A 21,446-nucleotide genomic window follows, 5' to 3' on the forward strand; every position below is an offset into this window, starting at 1 on the left:
AACAAAAATACCCAATAGATGTTTACAACAATTTAAACTCTCTCATATTTAATTAAGGTAGCAAGGGGATTTGAAACAAGATCTAGGAGGGAAGCCAAAAGGGAACATTTACAATGCTTCTTTTGTGTTTATAAGCCATTATTGATATAAAGCCTGGAAAAGAAAGAACTAGTAGGAACCAGGGAACCCTTTTAACTTGTATATTCTGGGGGATGACTATAAAGAGCTCATACAAATTCCTCTATTTTCTGACAACCTTTACTTTTTTCAGTTTCTACCCTCACCTACCCTTCTCTCCACCTTCATAGCAGTTCCATAGATACAACTGATTTTATAAAACAAGAGAGAAAATGTAGCTGAGGCTTCTTCCTTGCTTAAACTACTGGGAACTCTGTGGTATGCATGCAACATACCTGGGATAAAAATTAGTTCAGACTCTGGGCCAAATCCTGTAACTGCCACTGCTGAAAACATCCTACATCACACAAGTGTTTGTATTCTTAGAGGACTGGGAAGGGATATCTTAGGCTATATTACCTTTAAAACTAATTCAGCCATCCCATGTCACATAATGTTACCTGCTGTCTCCATCTTTGGAGAGAGGGTGAAAAGAATATGCGGCTGGCTGTTTAGCTGTAGGCAAATTAAGTAAGATCTGGTGCCGGATTGTTTTATAGGCTATATCGCTCTGTGACTTCCTCAAACTGAGTCCTTTTTTTACTATGAAGACAATAGGAGCACTGTAGCTACCATGCCTTTTTACTACTACAGACACCCTAGCAATATAACTTTATCATTGTGTTTGTCAATTTATTTTCATTTTCACAACCCTCTGCTACAGACTACTGTTTTAAAAGCTCAGATCCACTCTAAAGCATAGCAATATACAGAATGGAATACTGAATTCACTGAGTGAAAGTTACTGACCACAGCCATTAATATGAGTCTTTCTTCCATAGCTCTGCTTGTTTCGAATAATCAAAAAAAGTTGACTGAAAATGGCATTATCTTGAACCTATTGTCTCTATGGCACTGCTGAATTGTACAGTAGAACAGGATGACTCCATACTGAGGAAATAATTGATACTACTGCTATTTCAACTGTGTCTTACATTTCTATGGTGCCTTTGATCTTTGCAAACTATAGCATGTATAGAGAAACCATTACTAAATGCAGAGTCCTCTGCATGAAAAACGTCACCAGGTAACAATACACAGCAACACCACATTTCAGTTAAGGACAGGAAGTTAAAAAGCATGCTATATGCTATTTAAAATGCATGCATAATTTAGGTAGGTAGACACAGTGTAAGTAACCAAATTTGAATTTGGCTAACACACATAAATAACATCCCACTCTTGAGAAAAGTGTCCCGCCCACAGACATTCCAAAAATGTAAAAAGCTAGGGTGTTAATTTTATCTCATCTAGAGATAGATTCACAGTTAAATAATATGAGGGTCCTCTTTCCACCCTCTTTTCCAAAGAATGAAAAGGATAGAGAAACATAAATCTAACTGATTCAAGAGGGAAAATTAGGTTCATTGGCTCTGGTTCATGCCACTGGACTTGATATGAAAAATAATTGTATTTGTGTATTGATCTCTTGCATTCTCATTTCCTCCCACCTCCTCTTCCACCTAGAACAATTATGGTAAATACCTCAAATAAATCTGGCTCTTGCTGACTATACTACTACAAAAATGTCTTGTGCCAAAAATTCACAGTTGTATGTGAACTTGGCTCATCTCTGTATAAGAAAGTGCACATTCCAGATGCTCTATTTAAAGTGGTTCAAAAAAGATTAATTAAAAAAGAAATGAACAAAGTACTGTTAACCAATTCTGTATCTGTTAGCCATCTCAGTTGATGGCTCCAGAGAAAATAATAATACAAATATAACAATTATGATACATAAATAAATAAAAAATATTTTGGGGTCCATTCAAAAGCATCTGCCGGTCTGGATTTGGCCCTCAGTTCACCTATTGACTACCTTGGCTTAGACTATTTCCCACCTTAGCTAGTAACCACCTGAGACACCCACGCCTAATATCCTTTTTAAGATGTCGAAAATATGACAGTTTCTCTGATAATATCCAAGGTCCTCAGGAAAAAAAGCAGGGAGAATGAGAAAAATTAGGGCCAGAACAAGAAAAGGAGGCCAGACCTGAGAAACCGGCCATCTGTTTTTTTTCAGGAACCACACAGATTAGTGGTAAAATTCTGGTCCCAATGAAAGTCAATGTGAATTTTGCAACTGATTTCACTAAGGTCAGGATTTCACTCTAGGTTACTTATTAAGTGGCATTTGGGTATAACTGAATAGTAATATTTTAAATCTGGCTAGACTCTACTTAAGTAACAAATATGCAAACACACAAAAGTAATTACAGTGCTTCAGAGTGACTGGAATTCCTATCAAGAGTTCACATGACATTGCAGAAAAGAATAAGAGAATTCCTCTGCTTAATATCATTTTTAGTAGTTCCCCACGGATCTATTTTCATCATATGTATAATTCTCTAATAAAGGGCCCTGCCTTCTAGAAGATCTGGATGCAGCTTCTAGACCCTGAATGTGATTTACCAGGCTAGCAAAGGATTGGAAACACCCATACAAGGACTGAGCTTCTTGACCGCCAGGCTAGAATGCATTAATTCACTATATCTATTCATGAGCATATATACTGTGAAAATAAAAGGCCTCGGTTAGTCAAGAATGGAACAGCCCATCTGCTCAGCAACACCAGCCACCAAAAGCACATCACCCCAGTATTCCACTCACTGAATGGACTCTCTATAGAATACAAGTACAATTTCAAAGTCTGAATCCTAGTTATCATGTACTTCCATGGAACTAGTCCAAGACACCTTAGAGAGTGCCCCTCTCTCTGTGGTCATGACATTCCATAGGACCCACAAAACTGTCAAATTCAAGGCTGAATCTCATGAAAGGAAGAGATGGGGTTTTTTTTGACAACAGGCCTAAGACTTTGGAACTCAAACAGAGGAGTGCAGAAAGATGAGCTTTCAGAATGTAAAAATGTAAAACTCACTTCTTTGACTTAGTGTTTGCACAGCTACAACAAATATCAGCACCAAAGAATCGACAAGGTGGAAGAAGAGAAAGAGGTGAAGGCAAGAAATAAGTGGTAGGAAGAAGGATTAGTAAGAAAGGAGAAGAGAACAGGAGAAGGAAAAAGAAATATATTAATGGAAAAACAACCCCACATTCTTAATGGAGACCACTAACCATTTTTTAGCAGTGAACTCTTTTGTAAGGTGTTCAGATGATATGATAATGGGCATGATAGTTAGATTTGTGTCAGTCTTTTGCAAGCCCTCTGGATCATTAATAATCATGTTGATGAGCTCAATCATTACTCAAAATAATGTTAACAACTATTTCAGGACTACTATGAGTTTCCTGTTATGCAACAGACTAAATAATTTTATACAGAAAATAACATTTTAGTGATAGAAAAATAGATCTGCAGCATTAAAACATTCATCTTTGAGGCTTACTGCTTGTAAATAAAAACGGCTGTGATAACATACTGTATGACAATGTGATACACATATGGTCCTAGGTACCATTAGGTCAGCATTTGCAATTTTAATGATGACTGAGCTCCAATTCTAGCTCTTCAGTGAATTCCCAATGGAAACCTAGCTTCTCTCAGGCAGTCTGCTAACAATAGGAACTAGGGTTTTTCTAGTTCATTTTTTGTGTGGTTTTACTAGATAGAAAGCCCAATCTCTGACAAGCCTTTCACAAACATATTTCTTTTCCTCATTCGTACTATGAAGATTTTTTTCTCCCATCAAATGTTTTAACTACAGTTTCACAGACTTCAGCAATATTTAAATCCTTGTGAAAGCTGTTGAAATTCTGGAATGAGCTTTAATTCATCATTTGACCTGCATACGGATAAATAATACGCATCAATTTTTATGCATTATGTTCAGCTGGTACAACAAATGTATTAATCTGTTTTAGTTACACTGAATAACTGAAGCCCGGCAGTTTTATGCATGTATAACTGATGAATATTACAGTGTAAATAATATGAAGGATTACAGATAAAGGACCAGGAAACAGAAGGAAAAGTTTTCCCTTTTTGGAATACTGCTACATATTTACTCTCATAAAGACTGATCACTGATGTAAACAAACCAGAAAGTGATGCATCTTGCTTGATTAATTTATACTTCTGTTTTTCAAAGATTGCAATATGCTTAAATTGTGGAATTTACATAATCTAGGACCTAAAATGAGCTAAAATAGAAGAGTCCCAAGAGTAATGCATAAGAAGGAACTCTAGATTTTGACTATTTAAAACGCAATTGTGTGTGTTTTTATCATTTGGGAGCATACAATATGCATTTTCCCGACCATACAACTAGGATTCTAGTTGCAATTCAGTCAGTTTTATTCTCTTTAGATTCTTTTTGAAGAAATGATCAAAAATAGATTTGAGATGTTACAAGATTAGTATCCCTATTCTACTGAGAAAAGGGGATCTATTTTCAGAAATAGAAAAATCATAGTTCTTTCTGCTGGGCTTTAAAATATCTAAAATCATGAACTCATATGTTCCCTTCTTAAGAATAGGTATGAAATTGGAAGTATGGGAATGACTATGCTGACATCTGTGTTAGTTCTCTGTTTTCTAATGCATAGTGTGAGCTCCTGTGTATGTTTTCAGAAGCCTGACCACACTGTGAAAAGGGAATGGAAATAAAAGGAAAATAGAAGGGTTTCCCTTGCTAGAAATTGGGAACATGTAACAAAAAGAGAGGCTGCCACTTTCCAAATTCCTTATTTTGACAAGGTCCCTTACTTCTTTAAAAAACAGAAATTAACAAAACAACTGTGGGTTTTGTGTCTTGCTACTCTCCTGCCACGAGAGCTGATCCTTCCCCATTCCTCTGAGTGTAATATATAACAAACAGATACAAAGGATAAAGGTAGGCTTTTAATAGTTGCAGTTAGGAGGAGGGAAGCAGTGCCACAGGAACACTTTTAAGTAAAAGGTTTCTCTGCAGATAATCGCCCATGGTAAGTTAACATGAAGTCCTCCAGTACTAGCAAGTTTTAAATACTTTCTAATGGAATACTCCGTTTTTCTTCAGGGTTTTTATCCAGAATATTTTTAAATTGATTGTATATCATACGCTACTCACAATTCTGTTACCTCATCAGAGGTCAAAACACATGCCCCACTCACAAACTACACTGCAAATCTTGTTCAAAGAAGCATCCAAGAAAATTTTAAAAGAACATTACCAAAAATCTGGTTAAAATGGCTTATTCTTTTCTACTTATCAGAGTAGAATTTTTCCAGTAAATTTGAGATAAAACATGAACAGGGAGTTGAGAAGAGAGGAAGGATCAGAAATAATGTGAACTACTTTGAATATTTTTAACTAGTTCTTCTTAGCTTTGAAATGGCTTGGCCTTGAAATTCCATGTGTTTTCTAAGGATTCTCCAAGTTTCTCATAGTGAACCACATCTATATAGAGAGGCTGTTTTACAGACCACTTCCAGTCCCAGTCTCTGTAACTTACCTTCCTGCCCTCAACCTATCAACCACCCTGGGGTAACTACACCATTTCCTTATGTGAGAAAATAGTTCACATCTCTTTACTTGTGTTTTTTAATGCAGTTTAGTACCACTAGGTTAGTCAGCTCTGTGAGAGCTCACTGCAAATACTTCACAGGAGCAGGGCCGATGCTAAGATGTTTCGCGCCCTAGGCGAAACTTCCACCTTGCGCTTTCCCCAATCCCCGAGCCCTGCGGCAGCTCCCCGCCCCCCCCCCCCCCCCCGCCGTGCCCCCCCCTGGCAGCTCCCCCCCCGCTGGCAGTGCCCGGCCCGGGGGGGGGGCCATGCGGCAGCTCCCCACCCCAGCTCACCTCTGCTGTGCCTCCTCCCTGAGCACGCCATCTCTGCTCCACTTCTCCCACCTCCCAGGTTTGTGGCGCCAATCAGCTGTTTGGCGCCAAAAGCCTGGGAGGGAGAGAAGCAGAGCAGGGCGGCGTGCTCAAGGGAGGAGGCAGAGCAGAGGTGAGCTGAGGCAGGGAGTTCACCTGCGTGCCGCCCCCCCTGCCCTTACTGGCTGCAGGCAGCCCTCCCCGTGCCCCCCTACCCCAGCTCCCTCCGCCTAAATGCTAACGATGACCGGGGCAGCCAAAGATCCAGCCGCCGAAGAAAATGACGCCCCCCAAGTGCTAGTGCCCTAGGCGACTGCCTAGGTCGCCTAATAGGTTGCACCGGCCCTGCACAGGAGTCATCATCTTAATGTGTTGGGTTTAGTGAGAATTGGTGTCTTTGACTAGTTGTAGAGAATGTTAGTGAAAACATCTAAAACCAGATTGAGACTGTGCTCCCATAGATCTGAGCATGGGCAATTCCTTTCTTCCATCCCACTTGCTCAAAAGGGGAAACAATCTGTACCAACTCTTTATTTTGAAGATAATTTCCTCATTGCACCAGTTCAACTATCAGCTCATTATCAACCACTTTCCAGCTTCCATCCTTTTCCCTCTGGAAAACTGCCAAGTGTGCAGACCTCACTTTTGCCCCTGCACCTGCGCTGAGATGCAAGGTGGCCATGCAGGGGGCATGGAGTCTTATTCTCACTAGGGGTATGTCTACGCTGCAGCTGGGAGTGTGCCTCCAGCCCAGGCAGACAGATGTGTGCTAGCTCTTCTCAAGCTAGCATGCTACAAATAGCAGTGTGAATATTTGCCACACAGGTGATAGCACAGGCTAGCCACCCAAGTACAAGTTTGCCTGACCCCCTGGGTCCAACAACACTATTTATAGGCTCACTCCCAGCTCCAGTGCTGACATACCTTTAGTCTCCTACACAGTTGTGCTAGGGCCCGGAATGATCTGGTCCTAAAGAATCAGGTTTATAAATCCTATTGTGACCCTGATGGCCATAATGGGGAGAGAGATGGGAGAGCAACAAATAGGGAACCACGCTGGTGTGTGCGTGCGCGCATGCGCGTAGGAGTGGTCTGGAGAGTAGAAGAGAGGGGTGCCCATCAAGCAAGTTAAAGATGCTCAAACCAATCCATTTTGGGTTCTTTATTTAAAAAGCTCTTCTCCCCCCATATGTAGCTACCTCCTAAAAGCTGGGGTACAGGTGGCACCTCATCAGCTGACCAAGATGAAAATGCCATTAGTGCTCCTAACACTGATTAATACTTTAAATATTGTTTTTAAACCTTAATACAATTCCCAGGCAAACAACATTGTATGTTTACAGTCTTACTTCCATCTTAACAGTGATGGAAGTGAACCCCAAAAACTCTTTCAGGGAATCTCAGTTATTTACAAAAAAAAAACAAAAAACCAAAACTAAAACAGCAGAAAGTATGAAAATGTAAAATTAAGGGCACCCAAACAACCTTATCTCTCACCCTCCATCACTGTCCTCGGAACCACCAAAACACATGAGACTATAATCTAGTACCTTAATTGCAGTGATGTTTATTAACACACTGATTGAACTGAATGGTAGCATTTAAAATGAAGTGTGGCTTTACTGTATATTGCTATAAATAACTTGCTTTATTTTAAGACCATATGCAGTCATTAAAAATAGAAAGGCTTTCCAATAATTCTCTCTCTCACACTTTGTCTGTCTTGTCCACTTAGATTGTAAACTCTTCAGGGCAAGAACTGCCTCGCACTATGTTTATGTTGAGTGCCTAGCGCAACGAGACCTGATCTCAGTTGAGCCTTCCAGGCATTACTACAAATTATTAACAACAACAACAAAATAACAGCTCTCTTGATGGAAAGTAACTACATTCAGAACAATCACTCAGAATATTTACCCCCAAAGTATATGGTTTTCAAATGTTAAAGTGTTGCAATATTTGGGGCTATAAGCCTGTTAAAGGCCAGCTGCAATGTAGATAGGTAAACCTCAGGAATGCAAAATGATAGGGAAATCATACTTATACATATCACTGATGCAAAATCAACCCACATACTGGAGTATACATTTCCCCATTCCACAGGCAAACTATGCAAATGAAGTGAATTTAAGATGACCACAATAGCAGAAAGTCCATGTCAAAACCTCTCTCTCTTACATAAGTGTAACAACAATGCACGATGGAAGGAGCATGGGTATAAGGGCAGAGTTAGGTTGGTTAAGGTGATCTAAACAGGACATTTCCTAACTTCCTAATGTTTAATGGTATTTTTTCTTTTTATTTCCTTTTTCTATTTTTTTTTTTTTTTTGTTCAATAACTTGGAATTTCCCAGTTAGTTTTTCAAAAAAAAAATTATAATTGTCTTCCCTTCTCAAGTAATTTATATGTATAACTGTTATTCTAGCTAAAATTTGTCCAGTGGGAATATACATTTAAATAAAAGTAGAATATAATGATACCAGGATGCTTTTGTGAAATGTCTGCAATAAAGAAATGGTAAAAAAATCAGTTTAAGAAATACAGTATTATAAAACTGAAAGTTTAACAGAAGGACTTCTTCAAGTCAACCCCAAGAGGAGAAGAATAAGTAATTTTAAATTAGGGGAGCTATACAGTATATTACTGGATATAACATGGTCGTTAAATGTTATACATTTGTTTGTTACACTGTTTAAAAACTATTTGAATCCAGGCACCTCTTACTGAGGTAAAGAAGAATGGTACTGTATTGCATTTATTAATGGCTTAGATAAATATAAATAATTCATGAAGTCATATTCCTAACTGAGGTATGAAATAGCAGATAATAAATTATTGCCTGAAACCCTTTTTCTGCAGTGAAGGCTTTAATTTAAGGGAGTGGAGTGTGAAATACCACTTTCTAGATCCTGTGTCTGATGAAATTATGGGAATACCAATGTCTTCAAAATGTGCTTACTCCAAACAACATTTTAATTATGTACTCTACAGTTGACTGAAATTCAAAAAACAAAAAGCCCTCCACATGGGTATGATTCATCAAAAAGAAGACTTTAAGTGAAAAATGTTCTGTAGAATTTCATTGTGCAGTGGGAGAGAAAAGTAAATAAATAAACAAACCACTGTGTGTGGGAGGGGAACTGGGGGGAGGGTGCACGCATGCAAGTGACCTGAATGCCAATACATTGGTCTGGACAAATAAATTTATGTGGAAGCCACATGTGCACACGGTAAGTATATGAGCACCCTCCTGTTGAGAAAAATAACTAATGAAATATACATTTTTCTGTAAGGGAAAGAAAATGAAATGTTAACAAATGTGGTTTAGCCAGTATCCCTTTAGAACTGAAAGTGAAAAGGAATACACTGAAAAATGGCATTCCTGAACCAACAGAATGTGAATGCCTGAGGGTCTTATTCTAACCTATTGAACTTCTAAGAATATGTTGATTTCTAGATCTTATGGCCAATGCAACTCTGCTAGAAGACTGTGTATTTTTATTCATATTCTTTTCACTTGACATGGGCAGTATATTTTTTAAGTCATGACAGTATGAATTCTACTGCTAATTTACTAATTTAATAACGCCACTAGCTGTCACCTTCAGCCCCCAACTAAAACCTCTCCAGCACATCATCAAGGATCTACAATCTATCCTGAAGAATGATCCCTCACTCTCACAGATCTTGGGAGACAGGCCAGTCTACTCACTTACCAGCCCCCAAACCTGAAGCAAATACTCACCAGCAACTACATACCAAACAAACAAACAAAAAAACCCCACTAACCCAGGAACCTGTTCCTGCAACAAACCCCATTGCCAACTCTGTCCACGTATCTATTCATCGTAGGACCTAACCACATCAGCCACACCATCAGGAGCTTGTTCACTTGCACATCTACCAAGGTGATATATGCCATCAATGCCCCTCTGCCACGTACATTGGCCAAACCGGACAGTCTCTACGCAAGAGAATAAATGGACACAAATCAGACGTCAAGAATTATAACATTCAAAAAACAGTCGGAGAACACTTCAACCTCCCTGGAATCTCAATAACAGACTTGAAAGTGGCAATTCTTCAACAACAAAACTTCAAAAACCGACTCCAATGAGAAACTGCAGAACTGGAATTAATTTTCAAACTGGACACCATCAAATTAGGCCTGAATAAAGACTGGGAGTGGATGGGTCACTACAAGAACTAAAAAAAAAAAAAACTAATTTCCCCATGCTAATTTGACTCTACTGTTACTCAAACCTTCTTGTTAAGTGTTTGAAATGAGCCACCATGACTACCACTATAAAAGTGATTTTTCATCCTGTTGATAATATCCCACTTTAATTGAATTATCTCGACCCCCCACTTAGTAAGGCAACTCCCATCCTTGCATGTACTGATATATATATCTTCCTACTGTATTTTCCACTCCATGCATCTGATGAAGAGGGTTTTAGCCCACAAAAGCTTATGCCCAAATACATTTCTTAGTCTATAAGGTGCCACACGTACTCCTTGTTGTTTTTGCTGATACAGACTAACACTGCTACCACTCTGAAACTTGCTAATTTTATGTTATGCATGTATATGTACACACACATACACACTTTTATGTATTTACACAAAACATACAGGGCCTGATTCACTTCTATGTTACTGCAGTTTTATCCCAGTGTTGCTCCACTGAAATCAAGTTTACAATTAAGTTAGACTGACCTCACACTTGGTAAAGCAACCCCCATCCTTTCATGTATTTATACCTGCTCCTTTATTTTTCACTTCATGAATCTGATGAAGTGGCTTCTAGCCCACAAAAGCTTATGCCCAAATAAATGTGTTAGTCTCCAAGGTGCCACAAGGACTCCTTGTTGTTTTTGCTGATACAAACTAACACAGCTACCACTCTGAAACCTGTTACTATATGTGTATGATTTGCCAATGTGTTACTCCAGTTTTACAGTGAGAAGTCAGGTCCATAGAGTGGCCATAGTTGCCAGCATTTAATATTTTACCCTTCTAGTAATAACTCTTCAAATAATTTGGGAGTCACCAGCAATTGCATATCTCAGGAGGCAGTTGCATCTGAGCTCAGAAGCTACTAAATATAGACATTTTTAAATCAGCAAGTCCAGATAACTTGCATCTTAGAGTTATTAAAGAGCTGCCGAAGCTGCTTGCTGGACCTTTCATGTTGATTTTCAATAAGTCTTGGAGCACTGGGGGAGTTCCAGAAGATTGGAAGAAAACTAATGTTATGCCAATATCTAAAAAGGGTAAAAGGGTAAACGGGATGACATGAGTAATTATAGGCCTGTCAGTCTGACATCAAGCGCAGGCAAGATTATGGAGGGGCAGATATGGAACTCAATTACAAAAGAATTAAAGGAGGTTAATACAATTAATGGCAATCAACATGGATTTATGGAAAATAGATATTGTCAAACTAAAATGATATCTTTTTGTTGGATGAGATTAAAAGTTTGGTTGATGAAGGTAATAGTGTTGATGTAACATACTTGGATTTCTGTAAGGCATTTGATTTGGTTCCACATGACATTTTGATTAAAGAACAAGAATGATATAAAATGAACATGGCACACAATAAATGGATTAAATGCTGGCTAACTGACAGCTCTCAATTATAAACGGGGAATTGTCAGTGAGCAGGTATGTTTCTAGAGCAGTCCCGCAGGGATCTGTTCTTGGCTCTATGCTATTTAACATTGTTATCAATGTCCTGGAAGAAAAACATAAAATTATCACTGATAAAGTTTGCAGATGACTCAAAAATTGGGGGTGGTGGTAAATAATAAAGAGGACAGGTCACGAATACAGAACTAAACTGGGCAGAAGCAAACAATATGCATTTTAATGGGAATCCAGTAGCATAGCTAGGGGGGAAGTGGGGCAGCAGCCTCTCCCCCACTGAGCACAAGTGGCACCTTCTCAATTTCTTGGCGCCTTTTTATTCATCCAGGGGAGTGATCAAAAAAAAAAAAAAAAAGGCACCACCCGCTGTGACACTTTTATTTTACTCACCCAGAGCCACTCTGGGTCTTCAGCAGCACTTCAGCGACAAGACTTTCACTCGCTTCGTGGGTCTTCGACACCATTTCAGCACCGGGTCCTTCAGTGCCGCCGAAGACACCCGGCGCGAGTGAAGGTCTCGCCGCCAAAGAGCCGCCGAAGAGTAAAAGCGCCACAGCGGGTGAGTAAAATAAAAGCGTCACAGCGGGTGGTGCCTTTTTTTTTTTTTTTGATCACTCCCCTGGATGAGTAAAAAGGCACCAAGAAATTGGCAAGGTGCCACTTGTGCTCAGTGGGGGAGAGGCCGCTGCCCCGCTTCCCCCCTAGCTATACCCTATTCACCCACAAAAGCTTATGCTCCAATACATCTTTTAGTTTTTAAGGTGCCACAGGACTCTTTGTTGCTTTTTACAGATCCAGACTAACACGGCTACCCCTCTGATATTTAGTAATGGGCTCTTCAGTCTAGCAGAGAAAGGTCTAACACAATCCAATGGCTGGAATTTGAAGGTACTCTAATTGAGACTGGAAACAAGGCATAAATTTTTAATGAGAGTAATTAATCATTGGAACAATTTACCAAGGCTTGTGGGGGATTTTTAAATCATGACTGGATGTTTTTCTAAAAGATATGATCCAGCAGTCCCTTTGGAGCTCTGATCAGCAGAGCACAACTTACAGTATCTCTGAGGCTGCTCCAATTTGGAAGAGGGGTTAAATTGGCTCCTTGACAGCCCCAGGATCAGTGAATCCCTGAGGTAGCCTAAAGCTACTTTTTCACTCCCACCTCAGACCTGCTCTGATGCTTAATTCTGCCAAATAGAGGCTGAAGCTGCTGTTGGTTGTGTCCAAGCTGCCTCTTTCCCCCGCTCCCTCTTGCTCAGTCTTCCTTCTAGCAGCCCCCAGCTCTCCTCCTCTGCTGCACTGAGATGCACAGAACAGGCAGTTGGGAAACCAGCAATGAAAGTGGTGTAAGAGCAGCAGGGGAGAAAGAAGGGCTGCCCCTGAAAGCCCAACAGCTGCAGAAACAGTGTCTCCCGGAGGGGGAACTCAAGCATCAAAGTAATTTTGTTCTCATTCCCAACTCCTCTTGATAGACAGAGGGACTTGCAACAGAAAGGAGAAACTTATTATGACAGGTCAGATCAGGACCTGAAAGTGATAAAGTTGAGGTTTATTATGGAATACAGCTAGACTTGGCAGAATTTGATTTTTATTTTGTTATAATTTCTATGATGTGTTTATTTTTAAACATTTAAATTTTGTATCGATTTAAATTTTCACATTTGTGCAAGATCATGGGCTTTAAGTACATTTTTTATTTCAATTTTCACAGTTGAAGGAAATTGTGGGGGGGGGGTCAGACAATTATTTAATGAGAATAGACACTGAAATTATAACTTTTAAAACACAAATTATCACCATCACACGTCAAAATATACAAAAGAAAAATCTTTAAATCAAACCCTCAAGCAGCATTTTTCTTCCTTTGCCTATCTATAAATTTCAGCAGTTGCCAAACTGCTGCTGCTGCTGGGCTTAAGAGCCTGTCAGCTGATTTTTCCCACCAATCAGGTGGTGTGGGCAATCAGGATGTCTCCTATAGGCCAGTTATGCGCATTAGGTTACCTGGAGAGTGGCTCTGCTGTAGGCCCTGATTCCTGACCACACCCTTCCCTTGCGAACACCTTTGGGCCTGGTTTGTTGGGTACTTCTGATGAAACTCACAATAGGTCCAGGACCTAGATGTTCTCTACTGGTTCTCAAGACTGCTCATTTGGACTGTAACATTCTGAGTCCACCAAGTATTGAAGACTTCCTCTAACTCACTGAAAGTCAAGAATCCAGTGGACCAAGTACTCCTCCTGTCCATGGATTGTTATGTGTGGTGGCAGGTTGGAGCAGTTTGGGTATGGATTCTCAGTGCGGAGCTTTAAAAGTGAAATGTTAAAGACAAGGTGGATCTTCAAGGATTCCAGGTATTGGTAATCTAGTTTGGCGGATACACTGCTTGATTTAAGGTTTTGGGAAGAAAGCCATGCCTTGTCCCCTATGACCAGAGTGGGGCAACCTGACTGTCTTGGTCAATGTGGTGTTTATAGACTTCTTTGGTGGTCTGCAAGTGTTCCGTGAACTCCCAGTGCACTTGGTGTAGGTGGGAAACTAAATTTGTGATAGCCAGTACTGTGGAACTTACTGGTAAGTCTGAGCGGAAATTGGGGTGAAAGCCATAGTTTGCAAAGAATTGGCTATGTTGAGTTGAGGTATGGATTGGATTTTTATATGCAAATTCAGAATAGCACAAAATTGGGTGATAGACTTGAGAAGTCTCCCTAAGGAGTTTGAGAAATTCCCAACAGAATCAATAGGTGAACTGGGGTCCCCACTACAATATAATGCCTCTTTGTAACCCATAGTAACAGAAGACATTTTCCAAGAAGAGTGAAACCATCTCTTGTGCTTTAGGAACAGCACAACATGGGATGAAGGGTGACATCTTTCTTAGGAGGTTGATAGCAACCAGGATTACCAAGTGTTCCTGGGAAAATGGCAGTTCTATAATGAAGTCCATTGATATAGTAGACCAAGGCTATGGAGGCATGGGCAGAGGCTGGAAGAGATCTAGGATTTTTGATCCTAGGTTCTTGGTGCAAGCACAGAGCTTACAGGACCCTGTATAAGCCTCGATGGAAACTCATAGGCCTATAGAATCTTGAAACCAGATTCCAGGCCTTGAATTAGCCCAAATGGCACACAAGCCACAAAACATAGCATAGTTTCAATGACTGAAACCTAAGTTATCCCATTGGAACACTATCGCAAGGGTTGTATTTGAGGAGGCCATTCTGTAATTGGAACTCAGAGTCAGTATAGATACCTGCATCATTCAGGGTCTGGCAGATTTGGGTTGTGAATGGGTCATCAGGGAGCGGATGGAATGTCAGACTGCTGTTAACTGTCCTGTTGACAATGTTGGACTCCTTAAGCATAGTGGCAGATGGCTTTTCCCTATGGTCGAGGCATTTAATTTGAGGCCTAGGGTATCTGCCTTCCCATTTCTTATCCCTGGGTGATAGGTAACTGGGGGTTCTCAAACTTCATTGCACCACAACCTCTTTCTGACAACAAAAAAACTACTACATGACCCCAGAAAGGGTGACCTAAGCCTGAGCTCACCCAAGCCCAGATGTCCCGGGTGGGGGGGCCAAAGCCGAAGCCCAACGGCTACAGCCCCAGGCAAGGGACCGGTAACCAGAGCCCCACAACTCAGAGGTGAAGCCCTTGGGCTTTGGCATCTTCCCCAGGCCCCAGGCAAGCTAAGCCAGCCCAGGCGACCCAATTAAAATGCGGTCCCAACCCACAATTTGAGAACCGGTGGGTTACCAGAAAGTCAAAGTGAGTAAAGAAGAGGGACTGGTGGATCTAGAATTGGTTAAGGGCTCTAGCAGTCTGTAGCTACTCCAGGTTCTTGTGGTCTGTCATAACTTGGACCAGGTTCCAGGCTCCTCTTAGGAGGTGGTGCTCACTCACTGAAAGTCACCTTGATAGCAGTAGCTCCTTGTAATTTTTAGCAGCAGGGATTAGCTTCCAATAAGAAAAGGCACAAAGGTATATTTGGTTGTGGGGGCCCGCATGTTGAGACAAAACTGCACTGGTGGCAAAATTTGAGGTATCAGCCTCAATTGTAAATGGTTTAGTGGGTTTTAGTGAATAAGAATGGGAGCTGGGGTGAATGACCTCTTCAGTCAATCAAAGGCCATCTGAGCCTCCATAGACTAGGAGAAGTGTGCTCCATTTTGTAGAAGTGCTGTTATGGGTGCAACCAGACAAAAGAATCCTTTAATAAATTGCTTGTATAAATTGGCAAACACCAGGAATTACTGCACCCAGTGTGCATCCTTGGATGCAGCAAAGTCAGATATCACCACTCACTGGTAAGTCCCTCAGCTGAGACAATATAGCCCAAAGAATTCCACTGTGTCCTCATTGAAGTCACATTTCTTGAACTTCGTGTGGAGGTAGTTTTGGCAGTATCTGTCCAAGACAGTACACACATGATAATTGTGGAGGACCTGACTTTCAGAAAAAATGAAGAAGTCATCCAGGTAAATGACAAATTGGTCCAGCATGTCCCTAAAGATGTCATTTATGAAATGCTGGAAGGTTGCCATGCACTGCATAACCCAAATGGCATGATCAAATACTTGAAATGGCCATATCTGGTATAGAAAGTGATTTTCCATTCATCTTCTTTCTTGCTCCTCACCAGATTATAATCTCTGTGGAGGTCCAATTTTGTGAAAACCTTGGCAGAACAGAGTAAAGGGTGCTGGTTAAAAGCTCAGTAATCTTTCCTTGCCACTAAGAAAATCAAAGCCCCCGCTGGGGATATGGAGGGGCAAATGAATCTTTTCTTCTGGTTTTCATAGAATTAGATCATAAAATCATAGTATTGGAAGGGACCTCAAGAGGCAGGACTAAGTATTATCTAGACCATTCCTGATAGGTGTTTATCTAACCTGTTCTTAAAAAATCGCCAATTCCATAACCTCCTTAGGCAATGTATTCCAGCGCTTAACCACCCTGACAGTTAGGAAGTTTTTTCCTAATGTCCAACCTAAACTGCCCTTGCTGCAATTTAAGCCCATTGCTTCTTGTCATAGCCTTAGACATTAACAAGAACAATTTTTCACCCTCCTCCCTGTAACAACCTTTTATGTACTTGAAAAGTGTTATCATGTCCCCCCTCAATCTTCTCTTCTCTATACTAAACAAAGCCAATTTTTTTTTTCAATTTTCCCTTTTAGGCCATGTTTTCTAAACCTGTAATCATTTTTTTTCTCTTCTCTGGACTTTCTCCAATTTGTACACATCTTTCCTGAAATGTGGTATCCAGAACTGGACACAATATTCCAGTTAAGGCTGTATCACTGCAGAGTAGAGCAGAAGAATTACTTCTTGTGTCTTGCTTACAACATTCCTGCTAATACATTTCAGAATAATGTTTGCTTTTTTTTGTGACAGTGTTAGCCTGTTGACTCAGATTTAGCTTGTGATCCACTCTGACCCCTTTCTGCAGTACTCCTTCCTAGGCAGTCATTTCCCATTTTGGATTCTCTCTGTGTGTCTCTGAATTCTTTGGCTGACTGAGTAAGCCATAAAAGTTTGCTGGTCCTGGGTTGACTCTCTGGAAACAAGATTTTAAGTAAAATGGGAGTCAAAACTTACCATGCCTGACTGCAAGTGCATGAGCGAGTTATGGGCGACAAGCCAGGAGATGCCAAGGACAACTGAGGAATGCAGTGCACAAGTTAGCCCAAAGATTTATCGGTGGCCTCAAAGTGTAGTTTCCTGTAAAGGAGCTGTCTGGTGGGTGACTGGTACCAATGAAAGAAGTGACCTGCCTATGGACTCCACTAACTCATGGGAGCGGGGTGGAAATCCTTTCGCTTGGTGGAGTTATGGTGTGCTTGATCAAACTCCAGATCCATGAAATTGCCTGATACACTTGAGTACACCCAAATCTCTAGGTTGGTGTAGGGCATGGCAGAGTGCCAGAGTTGGAGAGGTGTTGGATGCTGATTGGCCATCCCCAGGGTACTGATGAACAAATATTGGTGCAAACTTGTGGGGAGAAGGAAGGGTTCCAGTCTAGCCTAGACCCCCCCTTTTGGGGTTGGGGCTTGGGATTTCTTGACCAGGGCACAGATCAGACCTTGGTAGGGCAACTTGATGCAAAATGTCCTGTTTCCCCACAATATAGGCACAGGCTGCAGAATAGAGATGCCCATTAGAGACGCAGGGCTGGACCCTATCAACTTCCATTAGTTTGGGTGACAGAGAAGTGACTAATAATGGGTGTGGTGTCAGCAGAGCCAGCAAGGTCCAGGAGAACAATTCTTTTTCTTGGTGGGATTTGGTCAGGAAGTCATCCATCTTGCTGCATGAGTCAACTACAGCATCCAGGCTGAATTACACCCAGGCCAGTTCATCTTTAATATTATTGTTGAGGCTGAGCCAGAAATGAGAATACTGGGTGGCCTGTTCTACTAGGTGTCTCGTACCACAAATTGGAACTCTGCTGCATATTTAGTAACTGGCTGGTGTTCCTACTGCAACATGAGAAAAACATCTGGACTCCAATGAAATGTCCAGTTGCCTAAATGCCTGCTCATTATGAGAGTTCTCCAATTGTATATTTGCAACTGAAGATTGAAGATCATTGAAAATCACCACCATAGCTCAGACAAAATCCTCAGATTGTCCCAGAAGTTGGCTTGATTTTTCCAGAAGTGAAGATGCCCAAGCCAGGCCCTTCCTGCTAAGCAGGCTGATATTTAATCCCAATTGGAGGTGGTCAGTAGGATGCAACTGAGGACGTAGCAGAAATAGGAACTGACCCTGCTTTAGGAAGCCATGAAACTTGTTGTGATTGCCACTGAACTTTATAGTGGGAGTGGGGATAAGAGCTGAAGTCAGTGAGGCTTGAGCTTGCAGGACCGCCTTCTATGCCTGTAGGGCAGCAATCTGGGCATGCAGATCCATAGGGCTCCCACTATCTCCAGCAGAGAGATATTGACCTTTAGAAGATCATTGCTCACTGTATACTGTACTTCCCTTATTGTTTATGGGGTTTGGTTCTGCTCAGACAGTCAGAGACTGGGACATGGATGGCTGTGCCTAGTGAATGGGGAAGGAGTTGGGTCTAGTGGTTAGAGCAGGAATCAGTAGCAAGGAACAGGAGCCCAGAGTCAGAACCAGGGTGGAATATACAGAACTATGATTTTCACACAGGGTACCATTGCAATCATATTCACTTATTGCAATCACTGAAACTATAATGCTATTAATATGTCTGAGTAGTTATATTAAAATTATATAAAAAAAAAAACCTCCATAGGTGAAGCTGCCTGGTAATATTAGCTAGTTTTTCTTTGCAAGACCTTCCAATAACTTTCTCTTCTTAACCTTCCTTATGCTAGTGTTTCTTGACTTAAAGTATTGTAGACAATTTCCCCCAGAAGGTGATTTACAGTATGCTTTAAATACAGGTAAAATAAATGATATTTGTAGGTCATGTTAGAGAAAAAAAAACATAGGACATGCTCATTCCAATGTCAAAATGACGAAATTCTTGATATAAAAATAAACTAAAAGTAGGACAAAATACTGTTCTTTCAAGCAGATCATTCCATGCTTCTAACATACCCTTTGCCTCTGTATAGCACTAATTCCTTAGTCCATTTAAAAAGATGTCTTCTCTAAAATCTAAGGGCTAGATCTTCAGCTCATGTACATCAACATAGCTCAATGGGATTTAAGCACATGCTTAGGTACTTACTAAATTGTGATCTAAGCCCCCAGTCCTGAAATCAGGTCCTTATATCAACTCAATGGGACTTTACTCAGGAACTGATTGCAGGGTTAGGAATTCCAATCACAGCTCCATAATTCAGATACAGAAAGTTTTAGTTTGTTGTTTTTTGTCCAGAGGTTATGTATAACATACTATTATGACTGTTTCCCCAATAATCTTAGGGGACTCGATACTTATACTTTTCTATATAGCAGAACTATGAATGCCCACCACATCTGCCTGTGCAGTCACTGCACTACAACTACATAATTTATGCTATACCATAAATACAAAAAATACTTTAAGAGATCAAGTTCTTGTCAAGATAAGTATTTCCTTTAGTTGAATTTGCATACCCCTTCTAGAGCACAGGCATTATACATGCAAACTTCCTATCATTTTTTTAGGGTAACCAAGACATCCTTTTCTAAGTTAAACTAGATCCATAAATTGTGTTAATATAATACGGTATGTTTACTTAGTTGGGGGCAGGGGGAGAAAAACTGCTTGTAGTTTACAGAGAGCAACAATATTGTATGCTGGAGCTTTTTTGTGCTATCACTGCAGCTAAGATTAATGAGCACAGAACAAATGGTTGACATATAACCTACCCATGGGAGTTCCAACGCCATAACCTTTTGAGTCTATCAGGCCTCCAATCTGTGTTAGGTTACAGTTCCGCTGTGTGACAAACTCAATGGTTGTGGATTCCATTAGAAAGGCATAATCAGAGGTGAGTACACGCTGGATGCCTTCTTCATTACTTTTGACAAGCACCGACTGCCTCCTGCTACTCATAAAGGCCCACATCTTGTCATAAGTGGAGATTTTTGATTTCTGAAACATAAAATATTAAAATACAATATTAACATGAATACGTTTATGACAAAGTAGAAAAAGCTAGTTAACATAGTATTTTTATAAATAATTGTATCCATTTAATACTTTATCTATATAGGGTACAGATTTCCAAAAGAACTCTACTCCCATTTAGACACCAACATAATTAGCCAAACCTTCAAAAACATTGATCACATGGGGTGCTTGGTTCTTTGAAAAAATCAAGGGTGAAGTCCTGGCACCACTGAAGTTAATGGAAGAAACTTCCACTGACTTCAAGAGAGCCAAGATTTCACTTCTGACTGTAAGTATCACAAACAATACTTTTGGTCGCTTGACATTTTTGAAAGTCTGACCCTTATTTTGATGCCTAAACAGTTGCGGAGCTCTTTTGAAAAACTGACAGCATCTGACATCTTGAAGGATCTCAAAACACTTCATAAATGACAGTATAATAATAAAAGACCACGGAAATTCAATCACTTCTGGGATGGAGGGTGGCAGCTTTCTGGTCCACAGTACACTGTAACAACAATCTGAGGGGAACTTCTAGCCAAATATATCATTACAAACTTTATCGATAATACTGTTTTGTTATGTGTCAAAGAACTAAGCCTATCATGCCCCTTATTTGTTGCTTCATTCACTGAGTATTCACAGGAAATGGTATAGTTAAGTGGAGATAGGACTGTGAGAAACCAGACCAGAGTTTTATATCCAGTTCTGCTATGTGACCTTAGACAAGTCACTTTGCCACTTCTGTAAAATAAGGCTGATAATATGTATTATACTTTGTTAAAGCACTTGAGATTTAGGGATGAAAACCACTAAATATGTATTAGGAGTCCTACTTTATTGCACTGTGTAACCCTCACCTTCATCCAAGAATGTCCCAGACCAAGATTATCATTAGGAGATGTGCTGTAATGCCAACACCTAGCCAATAAGACAAGAGTAGAAATCTGATATAGCAGACTATATCTGTTGACTGTGTGTCAACTCCCTACCACATAGACTAGAATAACCAGATTCTTCAGGGAGTCTCTTATCTGTTAATGTCAACCCCAAGCATAACTCTAATTTCAGCTCTGGGAGAGACACTGGGCAAAGATTGACACTGCAGATCTTTCTGAAGTTCAGCTGACTGGCAGCCGTAACTTCTGCCCCAAATGAGAATTAGTGGTGTACTTGGGATAGAAAGGGGAACATTTATTCTGAATAAGGATGAGTTTGTATCCCTGCTGAGATAGAATCCAAGGCTTATTTCAATCTGCTTGGG

General features: G+C 40.4%; 1 protein-coding gene across 6 annotated transcripts in view; it reads right to left on the reverse strand.

Annotated features, from left to right (window-relative positions):
- GRIK2 (glutamate ionotropic receptor kainate type subunit 2) overlaps window positions 1-21,446 on the reverse strand; it is a 581,178-nt gene that overhangs the window by 26,882 nt on the left and 532,850 nt on the right. For all 6 annotated transcript variants that reach the window (XM_034765974.1, XM_034765977.1, XM_034765972.1 and 3 more), the window contains one exon: window positions 19,939-20,164. In XM_034765974.1, coding sequence (XP_034621865.1) covers window positions 19,939-20,164 — 226 coding nt within the window. The remainder of the gene's footprint in view (window positions 1-19,938; window positions 20,165-21,446) is intronic.

The sequence above is a fragment of the Trachemys scripta genome, chromosome 3 (assembly GCF_013100865.1).
Source record: "Trachemys scripta elegans isolate TJP31775 chromosome 3, CAS_Tse_1.0, whole genome shotgun sequence".
Taxonomy (NCBI): domain Eukaryota; kingdom Metazoa; phylum Chordata; order Testudines; family Emydidae; genus Trachemys; species Trachemys scripta.